The 13,575-nt window shown below is 36.8% G+C and overlaps 1 protein-coding gene across 5 annotated transcripts in view; it reads left to right on the forward strand.

The window, feature by feature from the left end:
- LOC102223620 (voltage-dependent calcium channel subunit alpha-2/delta-2) overlaps positions 1-7,063 on the forward strand; it is a 219,883-nt gene extending 212,820 nt beyond the window's left edge. For all 5 annotated transcript variants that reach the window (XM_023324995.1, XM_023324997.1, XM_023324996.1 and 2 more), the window contains 8 exons: positions 103-174; positions 264-416; positions 1,051-1,103; positions 3,238-3,293; positions 3,386-3,509; positions 3,729-3,838; positions 3,965-4,047; positions 6,433-7,063. In XM_023324995.1, the coding sequence (XP_023180763.1) occupies positions 103-174; positions 264-416; positions 1,051-1,103; positions 3,238-3,293; positions 3,386-3,509; positions 3,729-3,838; positions 3,965-4,047; positions 6,433-6,555 (774 nt within the window). In that variant the 3' untranslated portion in view covers positions 6,556-7,063. The remainder of the gene's footprint in view (positions 1-102; positions 175-263; positions 417-1,050; positions 1,104-3,237; positions 3,294-3,385; positions 3,510-3,728; positions 3,839-3,964; positions 4,048-6,432) is intronic.
- The last annotated feature ends 6,512 nt before the right edge of the window (positions 7,064-13,575 follow it).

Consider the following 13,575-nt stretch of genomic DNA (forward strand, 5'->3'; position numbering starts at 1 on the left):
TGAGTATTTACGCTAGCCGTACAAATTTAAATGATGTATTTTAATATTCTGTTTCTCTCCTGAATAATCTTCAAACTCCTGTTGCCGTGTGTCTTTTTGCAGGATCTCCTGTGCTATTTAATTGATGACGGCGGTTTCCTAATCATGTCAAATCAGAAGGATGACTGGAGCGAGGTTTAATTAAAAATCAGATGTATTTTTCAGACATCACAGATTTACTCTAGTCATCACCAAGTGCTGAGCAGAGCTTTGTATCGTTGCAGGTGGGCAAATTTCTTGGTGTCGTTGACCCAAACTTGATGTACGCTCTGTACAACAATTCCTTCTACAAGCGCAAGCAGTCGTTTGATTATCAGTCTGTGTGTGAACTATTACAAAACAGTGATACTGGAGCAGCAAGGCGAGGAGTGTTTGTGGTAAGAACACGATTCCAAACATACCAGGCACTTTTACAAAATCCAAGTTTGTTTTTTAAGACTCCAGCAGAGTTTAGCAACACTGATAGTTATTTGTGCAACTATCAATTTTTTTTTTTAATTAGAAAACCTCCAAGGTTCATTGGGATATTTCCTTACTTTTCCAAAGGTTTAGTAGGATCCAGAGTTATTTTTTTAAGATTACGCAAAGGATTTTTCAAAATGCTGGAGAGCGTTTCAAGAGACTGAGTTCATTTTGCTAGAGCTTTGCAAGTTTTTGAGTTACTTTTATGTGATCCAGAAAAGGTATTCAAAATCCTGAGTACCTTTTCCAATATCCCAACAAAATTATGGCATTACCTAACAACTCCCCCACAAAACATTTTTTCTTCTAGTAAACTATTTTTCTGTCTTCATCTTCAGTAATAATTTCCCTTTGTGAAATCACAGAAAAGTAACTGAGTGGTCCCAAAATGGACAAAACTTTTCCTTCATTTTAATTAATGCTACTTTATGTCAAAAACAAAAATATAAGTAGTAATTTTAGAAAGATAAACATGTAAGAGGCAACTGCAAATAAATTATACTGACCCGTTAAGCAGAAAGAAATGATTAAATGTTTCTTTGTCTGCAGCCTACGATTGCAGACTTTGTTAACCTGGCATGGTGGACGTCAGCTGCTGCATGGTAAGATTTGAAGCACCTCGCTCCTTGCAGTTTGAACTCTGGGTCAATAAACTGCACAAAATAATGTGCACATTTTGCTATTTAGCTATATCTGGATTCAAAGTAGGAGACTGGCTATCTAGTTAGTTAATTGTTGGTGCTTTCAAAGATTCATTGCATTTTTTTTTACTGCTGTTATTTTTTTGGTCAAAGAAATTGTCCAGTGGATAAAAAAATATAGATTTTTAATATGTTTTTTCTACACAGGATACATTTTTGAGCATTGAAATACAATAATTATGACCGGCAGACATAAAAAGCAATACTTACACATAATAGCAAGTTCTCCCAGGCTTCACTTTAGTCCCCAGAACAGAACCAGCTTTTTTCATCAAATAATAAACGATTATGGAGGCACGGAAAGCTCTTAAAGATTGGTAAATGGTTCTTGCTAACTTCCTGGTTTAGATGTAATACCTGTGGCAGTAGCATTTTGGTAATATGGGTGAAAAGAGAAGACACTTTTTTGCTCACTATAGCTTTCACACTGAAATTAGATTTCCATATTTAAAAGGCTCATAGATCAAGTTTAAGTCATGTTGAGTCATAATGACTAAATCATGATAAAATCTAAGCGCTCCATTAGTGCCGACATTTATTCCCTGTTGTTGCTACCATCACACCTGAGCTGCCAAAAGGACACTTAAGCAACTTATTACTTTTATACAAGCAGCAACAGCAAAGGACATCAAACTTTTTTATAGGCTGAAGCCTGATAAAAATGTCTCAATCTGTAGCTCTGTTGTAGATAAGAACAAAAAATGGCTGTGAATGAATCTTCAGTTGTTCCTGTTTATATTTAAGTTATTGTTTCTTTCGCAGCACAGCCATAAAATACTAGAAATGCCTCAGATTATGGACATGAGCCATCGCTTCAAATGTTATGGGTCTGTGATCTCTGGTGGTGATCGGTCATTTATTTTGTCATCGTAAAAAAAAAACTGAGTTATCTTTTCAATGTTGAACTATACATGGCAATATTTACAAACTACAAAATGCTGAAGTAGGGCTGGGATATTTACCTTTACTCTTTGTTTTTCTGTGGTAGTTCCAATAGCAGCAACAAATATCAATATCTTTAAAAATATGACTAAGTGCAGTGCAGTGTCAATAAATATCCCGTTCAATAATAACTAAGTAGTTATTTGTGGATTTGTTTTGTAAATTTGTGTAAGTGCTTTGACTACAGTGACATGCAGTCCCAAATAAAAAAGACTGCAATGGAGTTTAAATAATTATATTATATTTTTTGTCCCAATAAAATACAAAATATTCTCCTTTGACAATTATTTCAACTATTATGGACTATAGTGTCTATTATCAGTAGTTAATATCAGTGTTGTTAACAGAGGTGAGCAGAGAACCCAAAGAATTTACCCAAGTAGGAGTAGAACTATTTCAACATATTTTTACTCAAGTAAAAGTGAAAATATTTACTAAACAGGCTACTCAAGTACTGAGTAACTGATTATAACATCAGCCATTTAATATTTAAGTCATGCAGATTTCCAAATCAATTTCTTTCAGTATAAAACTTATGAAACTTTAGCAAAAACTGCTAATATGCGTCTGAGTCTGGTGAATATTTGGTTAAAACAAACGTGTTCTTAATTCAGTGAAGTTACTGAGAAACCAGAAATTTTACTCAAGTAAGAGTAGCAGTACTTCATACTAAAGTTACTCAAGTAAAAGTAAAAAGTGAAATGTAGTAAAAATACTCTGAAAAGTAGTTTTTTTTTCCAAAAAGTAAATGTAATAGAGTAAATGTAATTAGTTACTACCCAATTCTGGTTCTTAGTAATCGCATTGATTATAGTTTAGTTTAGTATTTGTCAGTCTTTTTGGGAGATAAGGAAATCCACAGTGGCACTTTTTGCTAACTAAAAACTATTTTAATGAACTGTATAAAAAAATGTTTCAGAATATATTCTTTTCCCTCCAGCTCTGTCTTCTTGAATTAATGTCTGCCTGCAGCTCTCTATACTGTATTTTATGGGTTTGTTTGACAAAACAGCAAAAAATATAACTCCACATAATTTTCCTCTAACCTGTTACTGGTTTTCCACGTTGTTAATTGCATCTCTTGTCACAACAGGTCCTTGTTCCAACAGCTTTTATACGGTTTGGCTTATCACAGCTGGTTTGTCACAGGTGAGTGTGAGCATAGTTTTAAATTCACCATCATTGGACATGTTCAGAACCTCGGGTGACCAACGTGTCTCTGCTCTCTGCTGGTCTTGCAGATGAGGTGGAAGCGGAAGTAATAGAGTCAAAAGAGAGGAGCTGCGTGATGATCCAAACCCAGTACTACTTCAGTAACCTCAGCAACTCCTACAACATCCTCCAAGACTGCGGAAACTGTTCCAGGTCATGCATGTGTCCTTTCACGCAAATCATGTGAATAGACAGAGGCACGGTTGGCAAGCAGCCTGTAAACCTGCGTCGTTTTTAAATGAAATGGTCACATTATTGGCTAAATGAGCCTTGTAAGGCTGTCTCATAAATCTTGCTGATCCATTAGCAAATGAGTGCGAGGTGCAAGCAAGCAGAGGGAGGCTGTTGACAAAGCTGTCTTTTTCACTGCAGGCTGATTCATGCCAAAAGGATTAACAACACCAACTTGCTGTTTGTGGTAGCAGAAAAGCTGCCATGCAGCTCCTGCGAGATAGAAGATCTTTCCCAGGACAAGGAGGAGTGTATCCTTTCCACTTTTTACACACCAGCTGCTACAGACACAGTAACAAACCTGCCTCTCCTTCAACGCTGTTGGGTTTTTAATTCCTAGAATATTTTAAATGTTCCTTAATGGAGTAATAAATCAGTCAAGGAGGAAAATCCGTGTGAAGAAATGACGACCGCACGGTATCGAAAAGGACCTTCCACCTGTTTCGACAGCAACGCAGCTGTAAGAGTTTTAGATGTTATTAATTTCCGCAGCTATTGAGATTTATTCAGTCAGCTAGTTTTACCGCACTTGTTCAGGGACAACCAGACAATAACACATTTGGAAATCATAGAAAATTCCATTATTTTCAAGATCGTCACTTTCCTAAAATAATGGCACAAGTCATTTTTGCCAAAAGTGCTTTTGTAAAAAAAGAAATCACCACCTAGCTTTCTTTCCAAAATATTGTAGGCAAAACAAAAATCACTTTTGGCAAAAAACTTATTTTAGGAAGGTAATGATATAGCGTTTCATATTATTACTTTGTAATTAAAACATACTGATGTAATGATTTGTCAACACTCTAGCATAAATTGGCTCAAGATAGCACGCAGTCTCCTGCTGTGAAAACGTTTTTATTGTCCTAAATGTGTATTAATCCACACCTGAAAATAGTTCCCTAAAATGTGTCATAATAGAAGAGCAAATTCCAGAATATGAGCAATCATTAAAGCAACAACCTTATTTTATCATCAAAACCTGTTTTCAAAGGTTTCAGACAACCATAAAATCCTGTTATTATAGGCTCATTTGACAACCTAAATGTAAAAAGATATGTAAGATGAAGTACATAACATGTAATTGAGTATATTTTACTTTATGTTCTGTTGCGTGAATAAAGACCACCTACTTTTCTGGTTTAATCAGAGAGAGAATGTAAAAATAAATTTGAAAAATGTATTTTTCAAATTTACTAGTGACGTAACTGATGGGAATTGAGGTACAATCCATCAGGGATTAGATAATCCAGGAGGCGTGTACCTTGATAACAATCCTAACACACACAGGGCTGCTGATAGAGTAAAGAGAAACATAAAATTTGATACCTTTGATTTGAGAACACTGAACCCAGGTATTCATGGAGTTTCAGCACCGAATAATTAAAATCAACACATTCTTGAAATCCCCTCTAAAACATTTACAACTGTCTATTTTAACAGTTCTAACCTTAAATATACCTTAATAACCATTAATACACACAGAGAAAAAGCTTCGTTGCAGAAGCTAAAATTACAGGCTTCCTTATCGGAGTTACAGCCTTTCAACGGAAATGGAAAAAGAAAAAGAACGACGGTCCTCGATTGGCTGTCAAGTAACATTGCAGCTAAATATTTCAGCTATACAAGCTGCATTTGTTTGCTAATATTTAGGTTGCGCTCTGGAGAGAAATCTGTGAATACTGAACCGCAAATAAACGAGGGATCCACTGTGTGTTATCAGGGGAAAAAAGATCAACATTTAATAATAAATAACCCCAATAAATTCAACAAAATGATTCCAAAGAATTTTGTTATTGATTTATCAGTGTCAAGGAACTTTTGATTTATACGCTATCACTTCTTGTTTCCTTTGGGTAAAAATATGATTCAATCCATATTTCTTTTTCTCTCTTTAAAACTGGAAAGACAAAAAAACCTAAATGAGGAAGTTTATAGCATCTCGACGTCCTCTGATAAACAAGACGAGGACGGTAAGAGAAGCAAAAATGAATTTCCACGCCTCATAAAGAGAATTACAGCGAAGAATTTGATCTTGGAGTCGACAATGTTTATTTAAAGTTTTAGATCTTCTCCTGGGGTATCAATAATAGTGAAGTATTCTACTTGTTTTTAAATTTTTCTGAAATAATTAGTCTGCATTAATTTTTTCAAACTCTTCATTTTGATTTCAAACGGTTGTATACTCAGAGTCGTGTCATTAAATTGTTCCCTTTATAGGCAGAAATAGACTTAAAGCAGATTCTGACTTTACGTACATTTTTTCCCAAAACGTTATTCAAGTGAATGTAATTGAGTAAATGTAACTGGTTACTACTCAATTCTGATTTTTAATAACCACATTGATTATAGTTTAGTTTAATATTCGTCAGTCTTTGTGGGAGATAAGGAAATCAACAATGGCTTGTTTTGCTAACTAAAAGATGCTCACAGGTCACACTCATCACCTGTGAGTAAGACTTTTCAAATGTTGATGTAGATGTAAAACTAGCTGCAACTTTTCTGTGTAGGTTTTGGTGCTCACTCAGCATTTCAGGTATTTATTATTAAAAACCTGACTTAGTTGTTACTCTGCTTCCCTCTGAACACTTTCCAAAAATGTCAGCTTGACAGTAATTAACGGAAATGTTGATTAAATAGATTCAGATACAAATCTCAAACCCGCGAGGTTTGAGATTTGTATCTGAAGGTAATTTCTGAAGATTAGTCCAACTAATTTGGTCAAAATTATCCCAAAATGAAAAGCGCACACTCCAGGCTACAATCAGGAACTATTTTACATTTGCAGTCTGTATTTTGGAATTAAAAAAAGATGCGTAAGTCTGATATCTTCTGTGTCGTTTTGCAGGAGAACACGTCAGACTGTGGAAGAGGTCACTCCTTCCGTCCGCCTCTCTACACCCTCCTGCTCATTCAGCTGATGCTGCTTTATTCAGCTCTCAGCCCCCATCATCACTCTCTGTTACATTAACTTCATTCTCCTCATCCTCGCTCCCTTCCCTTAAAAAAACCCTCCATCCCTCCCGACTCTTCGCCTCCATACCCGCGCCCTCATGTTGTTTTACTCATAGTTACTTGCGGGACCTCCTGTCGCGGTCAGTTGGAAGCCCAGAGTGCGGCGCCGTCCAGCTCGGACGCTGGACGTTTGTGTCCTCAGCCCGACCAGCCTACATCTCCAAGCCAAGCTGTCGGTGCAGGACCGTCAAAGCACCCCAGAAAAGAGAAAACAACCCCCTTGTTCTCCAAATACCACCTTCATCTAGATAAGAGAGAGATCCTGATACAGACTGGAGATTTGGGGCTGACTGTCCGCCCTCCTCCTCCGATGACCGGACTTCTTCTTCTCCTTCATCTCAGAGTCTCACCATCTGCCTCTCGTAAGGCTGTGGATCCTCCAGCCAGCTATTCCACCACAGACGATAATAAGAAAAAAGAAAAAAAAAAACTAAACAAGTATTCAAAATGTCAAGTATTACCTGCTGAAGTGATGAGTATTCCAAACATGCCGTATGCTTAGGATTTAATTTGAAAAGAAAGTTAAGTGTTAACCTAAAATGCGCTATATCTACTTGCCAAAATGAGATATACTTTCACGTGGTCTTATTTTTGTAGCCAAAAACACAAAGAGGAAACCAGAATTAGATTTGCAGCAGCTGAATTCTGACTCATTTTGTGCAGCTCTAATTAGTAGATTATTGTTTTTTGTTTGTTTTTTTAAGAAACAAACGAGATCCACTGGGGAGCATTGTTGTAATTACACGATAGAATACCAAGCTTTTCTTGAAGTGTTTATTATAGTCTATCAGTGCTAGTGCTTTCTGGCTCGCAGGCCCCCAGGCTGTAAAATCTGAATCAGCTTTCGGTTGCTGCTGGAACATTGTTGATGTCGTGTGGTATTACTCTCTCTTTTACGATCAATCGAACCATTCTGACCTCGGAAAAAAAGAAGAAGAAGAAAAAAAAAAACCTCACCTCTTAAAGAAAAAGTACTTCACCAACGCTCCGAATCACAGTTGTTGTGTGTATGTGGTTTACTCGTGTCAAAATCAAAGCCTTTCTTTGGGACGGGCCAATCATGTCTAATTTTACCTTTGACTGACACTGTTTAATCTTTAAAACCATCCGCTGCTGGGGGATAGGGGCTTTTTTTTATTTTCCATCTATAGCGCAGTAGGAGCCACTAAATATGGTGATCACGTACAGTAGTAGTCACAGTTTGTCCTTTCGCCATTGCAATGTATGGATTTTCTTTATAATAATAATTGTTTTCGTTCAGACTCCCGCGTTTAGGAGCTGTTTCATAGTGCCTTTACGCACTTTGTTTTGGCTGTATAAGAGTGAAGCTACTGTATAGTACCATGTTTGAGGCTTGAGACGCTGCAGGAGACTGAATCTGTCGGCTGATGCTGTAGAACTAGCTTTACACTGAGCCTCCGCGCTGACCGGCTCCGCTTAACGTCCTTCCCCCCCTCCAGAGCCTCCGGTCTGCCGTCACACGGGGATTACTATACAGTTCCTTTACAAAACCATGTATAGAGCTATGATACACTATTGATATACAGCGAGTTAACTGGCCATAGTGTGTTCGTAGGGCCACCTGACTGCTATCGTTCTGCCTGGTTTGTGTGTGTTTGTGGACGTGTGCGTATGTGCGTTTGTTTTAAAAGCCCTCGAAAGGATCTTCGGTTCTGTGAGCGGGTTTGGGGCCGGGAGGCGGGGGTAATATTTGAGCTAGAACAGCTGTTTCTTACTGTTTCTGTGTGGCAGCAGACAAAATCTAGTGTTGTGGTGGAGAAATAAACTAAAAGATCCACCTATTACTCCGGTCGTGAGTTTACATGAAGTCACAGAGCTTCGTATGCATATCAGATTTGGTATCGGTGAATTTGAATCATTCTTATAGGGCTGGACAATAAATCAGTGACATAAGTCGTAATAAACACGGGATCAGCATCAATAGATAATATATCTGATGGAATTTCACTGAACTCTGATCCATAACCGCACAGCATTCTGGGAATTTAAGCAGAAGATCACTTCTAGCTGCTCAACCTCTCAAGGAACGCTAAGAAAGATTTGTGGCGTTTAGTAACTCACTCACTCTTTGGTTACCTAGCAGTAACTTGAGAACTTCCGGTTACCTAGCAACAACCTGTTGAGTAACTTGCGCAGCAGCAGTTTAAGGTTTTGCCTCATAAATGCTCAGAACAAAAACAGTCACGCCACCAGTTTGGTAGTATTTCAGATATTTAAAACAAAAAAATCTAATCAAATATTATTGATATCAATTGATATGAAACTCTTATATTGTGATGTGTTTTTTCAGCAATATCATTCAGACCTACATTCTTAGAATAATTACATATCACCTCTGTGATTTTGGATAAATAATAATTCAATTTTCTACAAATACACAATCTCAAATGTATTATTTGGCTAAATTTAATAGTTGGATAAACATCTTCTGCACATTTAACAACATTTTGGGGTTCAGTTGCTGCTTATGGTATTGGCATGCTGCAAAAACATCAAATCCTATCAAGTAACTTTGGTCTAGTTTCTAGTCCAAATATCTTGCTGAAAAATTACTTGTAAGCTAGTTTTGTCTTCAAGAGTACTGAGGCATTTGCACTTGAACCAAGTCACAAATACTCAGTGGGATTTGGTGTTTTTGCAGTGTGCAACAATTATGAAGAGGGACTACCTCAAAGTTACTCGACTTCAGTAGAAATCAACAACTGAGTGTCTTAGAAATTTGAAATAGATGGAAGTTCCAACAAGACAAAAATCCCAATCAGAACCAAATTTTCAATGGATAAAGCTGGCTAACAATAAGTTTCTGAAATGGCATTGACATCAAAATGTGTGATCTATGCTTAAAACATGGGTCTGTGCCAGGAAACCAACAGTTTTTAATGAGCTCTACCAATCCTGCCAAGAGGAAAGGTCAAATATCCAACCAGGAATGGACGGAACTAGAACTAGAAAATATCCAACGTAAACTAAAATGTTTTTTAAAAAAAACTACGTTTTCCAGCAAAAAAAAAAGAAAATATTTATTAAATCCATGGGATATATACAGATAGTGTGCATGTAAACTTCTGACCAGAAGTGATAGGTGCCACTCTATTTAAATGTTGATGTTGAGGAGGTGAAGAATGTGTAGTTTTAGTGTTTTCTGTCTGAATGCAAAAGAGTTATCAAAGCCGTTTTAAATGCCTTAGTGTTACTCAGTGAGGAGCTTTGATTCCCCACTTAAACCCCGTTTCTCATGGATATCCTAACCGATTCTAAAATACTCCCTTCACAGACTTTTCTTAGTGTTATGCATTAAGGTGCACTGAGCTCTGATTTATTTATTTTTTTTTACTTATTTTCTCTCCTAATGAATTGTTGATCGGTGCATGTTTGCATTAAAAATGCTTGAGCGCGGGTGGGAGATTTCCCCTTTTAAAAGCCTCTGACCTTGGATGTTCACACCCACTCAGATCTCACTGTGCAGCTCAGGTGAGAATGAGTCATGCAACAGTTTGAACCTTCACCACACACACTGTACAGTCGTCGGTACTATTTGATGTGACAAATCACGCTGGCACAGTAACTGCAGCTCAGCTCCTAGTAAACCTGAGACAAAAAAAAAAAGAAAGAGACTGTTAAAGGAGCTAAATTTAAAGCTAAAGAGTGTTATTAATTGGACTCTTGGCGTCTTTTGATGCCTGATGCAGTTTTACTTTTCTGGCATTTGTTTGTCTCTGTCATGTGCCATTAATTCTGTCTGTAATTCCCTATTTCCACTGTCTGTAAATGAACGCTAAACACGTGCCTGTGGAAATGTGCCCCCTGATATTTCCCCTTTTCCAGGATCCGTACACTAAATATGAAAACCTACACTTTGTGCACCTGCACTGAGACATTGTGCACACACACCTGTAAGCAGACGTGGTAATGACACTTATTTGTGCCCAGTTGGGAGACGCTGTACCGGTGGGCGGACGGAAGACAGGGACGTCAGTCCACAGGTGTTTTTTGCAGGGTTCCTACCGATCTCAAAACTTTCATACTTTTCCTGTTTGTAGTTTTTGCCACATTGAAGAACAAAACCTTTTCCTCAAATTACCCAAATCATCAACTGAATTTTGATTCATCGGTACAGTAAAAGGCATTTAAATGTTTGTTGGGGAATCTGGACTGACATTATCAGTGTTTTAAAATCTATTTAAATTAAGAGTTGTTCGATCAGGACTAGATCATCCTGTACTAAGTCCAGAGTCTTTAAAGCCGATTCTGATCTATAACGTCTTGATTTATCGCAGATGGGTGACATGAAGCCTACAAACCTGTAAAATGGTCAATTTTTATCTATGACTAACTGTGCCTTTATATGTTACCCAAAATTAAAAATCATGAGTCAAAGTTAACAAATACCGTAACACTTTATTTGAAGGGGTGTGCATAAGACTGAGATAATACTGTCATAAACATGATATAACACCTGTTACGAATGAATGAATGATTATGACTGTTGTCATGAAGTGTCATTAAGTAAATAATAAGACTTTAAACGCAAAGTTGGACTTTCAATGCAACTTTTAGTACAACTTTGCATTCAAAGTGTCATTATTTACTGAATGGCACTTCATGATAAGTCATAACCATTAATGAAGACTCCTTCATGTTCATAACAGATGTTATGTCATGTTTATGACATGTCGGTCTTATGCACACCCCTTCAAATAAAGTGTTACCACAAATACCCATGCTGAGATGTGGCAAAAGAAAGATTTAATATGAAAAATAACCACTAAACACATTTTTCTCAGTAAATATGTAACTTTACAGGAACTAGTAACGTTAAGTTCTCACCTGATGACAACATGAATCCAAGTGAAACACACATACAAACCTGCTAAAATGTGTTAAAGTGAATTTCATCCCCTCTACCATTTTATCTTTAGATGGACTTTTCTCCATTCCTCTAGTCAAAGTTTTTCTCAACCCCTCACCATGATGATGTTACTTCCTTAAAACGTCACTGTCGGTCCAGTGATTCTCCCAGAATTTGATAAACTTTTCCAAAAGCTACGCAGCAGAGTTAAGATGCATAGTTTTTCTTCAGCAGTGGAGTCTTGTGCAATGAGTGTAGTAGAGACAATAGCTGTTTTGTGCATTCGGGGTTTTTTTCCTGTGAAATCACTCCACCTACTAATTCCAGGTATTTTGGAAGCTCTCTGTGGATCATCCTTATGTCCCCCTGATTATTATTTTATCTTTCTGCGATAATGATGTGGATTAAGGTGAAATAATTTTCTTTCTACTTTTTGATCATGGATCCAGCGGTGCACTGGTACATTTAAAGATTTAGAAATGCAGATGAGATGTTTCTTGTGCAATAATGGTAATGAGAAGACCTTTTGATGGACCATGAATTAGGCTTAAGCCAGAGAATATTTGTTGACACCATCAGGGGGTAGGATTGCTTTCTGAACAACAGTCATCAATACTTGTTCTCTGTGTCTTTATACATTTTTCACATAATTTCTAAATTAATTTGCGTTTGTTTTTTTGTATGTGTGGATTATTTGGATTCTTACTGACATGTGGTGCAAACTTTGTCAACAACAGCTTTAGAAATACAGCTCTGGAGAAAAATGCACTGAACCTCATTAAAATCCTCCTGGTTATTCCACCAAATATTGATTTCTGAACTCTTTCTGAGTTAAAACATTAATATTGTTGTTCCTAAATTAATATTACCTTGTTTTCTTTGCGTTGTTTGAGGTCTAAAAGCACTGCATCTTTTTCCTTATTTTGATCATTTCTCATTTTCTGCAAATAAAAACTCAAATTTTGCTTGGAATATCAGAAACATGCTGTCAGTAGTTCATAGAATAAAAGAACAATGTTCATTTTACTCAAACATGTACATATAAAGAGTAAAATCAGAGAAACTGATCATTTTCAGTGGTATCTTAATTTTTCCCAGAGCTGTCTATTTAGTAAGAAAATAGGTGAGATGTTTAGTAGCTTTACAGGAAAACAAAACTTTAAATTATAGAATAATTACTTCAATTTCTTATCATAGATTGGTAAAATTCTCAAATCAAATCCCATAATTTTGTGTCTTTTTTTCAAGATTGCGTAGGAGCCCTGTTTCTGTGTGAGCTCAGGGAGTGGGTCTCCACAGAGCAGCACGGGCCCAAACGGACGAATCCTGCAGCTTCATCTTTGCGTGAATCCCGACTGGAAACACGCATCTGATTTCTCTGGTTTGACAGATTTCCTTTTGCCAAAAACAGAAAAATAACAACAAAAAAAAAAACAAAGAAAAACTATATCAAATTGGACCAGCTTGGGGATGAGAGGGAGGGATCAGCTTTAAGACATCAAGCAATGTTTTCATAAAGAGCGTCCCCCCCGCGACCCTCGCTGCCTCTGTGTTGGTGCGTCTCTGTGGGAAAGACGTGCGTATGTGATTCTGTAGTCTGTAGTCTGGTGCTATGTGACCATGTTTGACAAAGAGTGTGAAAAAACAGCAACATTTAGAGAAAAAAAAAAAAAGAGTTAAATCAGTCAAAGTTAAAGTGATGTTTAAAAAATTATATATAGGAAAACAGCACTGTTGATAAGTTTGAGATCTGACGTCGAAATGGTTTTCTTCTCTTTTTTTTTGGTTCTGTTTTTGTTTTACTTATTGTACGTGTGTGTGAGCGTGAATGTTTGTGCGTGTGGAAGATTTAGCTCCTTCTCTTTTGGGCACTGGTCCATGTCGCTCCATTCTTTTGTACAGATGAAGCTTAAGAGAAAAAAAATAATGAAACAAAAAGAAGAAGAGGGCAAAATTTGTAAAATATTGTGTCTGTGACTCCTTGTAAAATATTTTCAAATTGTTTATTACAGAGAATCAGTTATTAAATAATGTTCATATTTTTCACTTCATCTAACTGTGTGGTGTGTTTATTTATCTGCGGGCAAAAAAATTGGGACAAAAATA

Source organism: Xiphophorus maculatus, chromosome 20 (assembly GCF_002775205.1).
Source record: "Xiphophorus maculatus strain JP 163 A chromosome 20, X_maculatus-5.0-male, whole genome shotgun sequence".
Taxonomy (NCBI): Eukaryota; Metazoa; Chordata; class Actinopteri; order Cyprinodontiformes; family Poeciliidae; genus Xiphophorus; species Xiphophorus maculatus.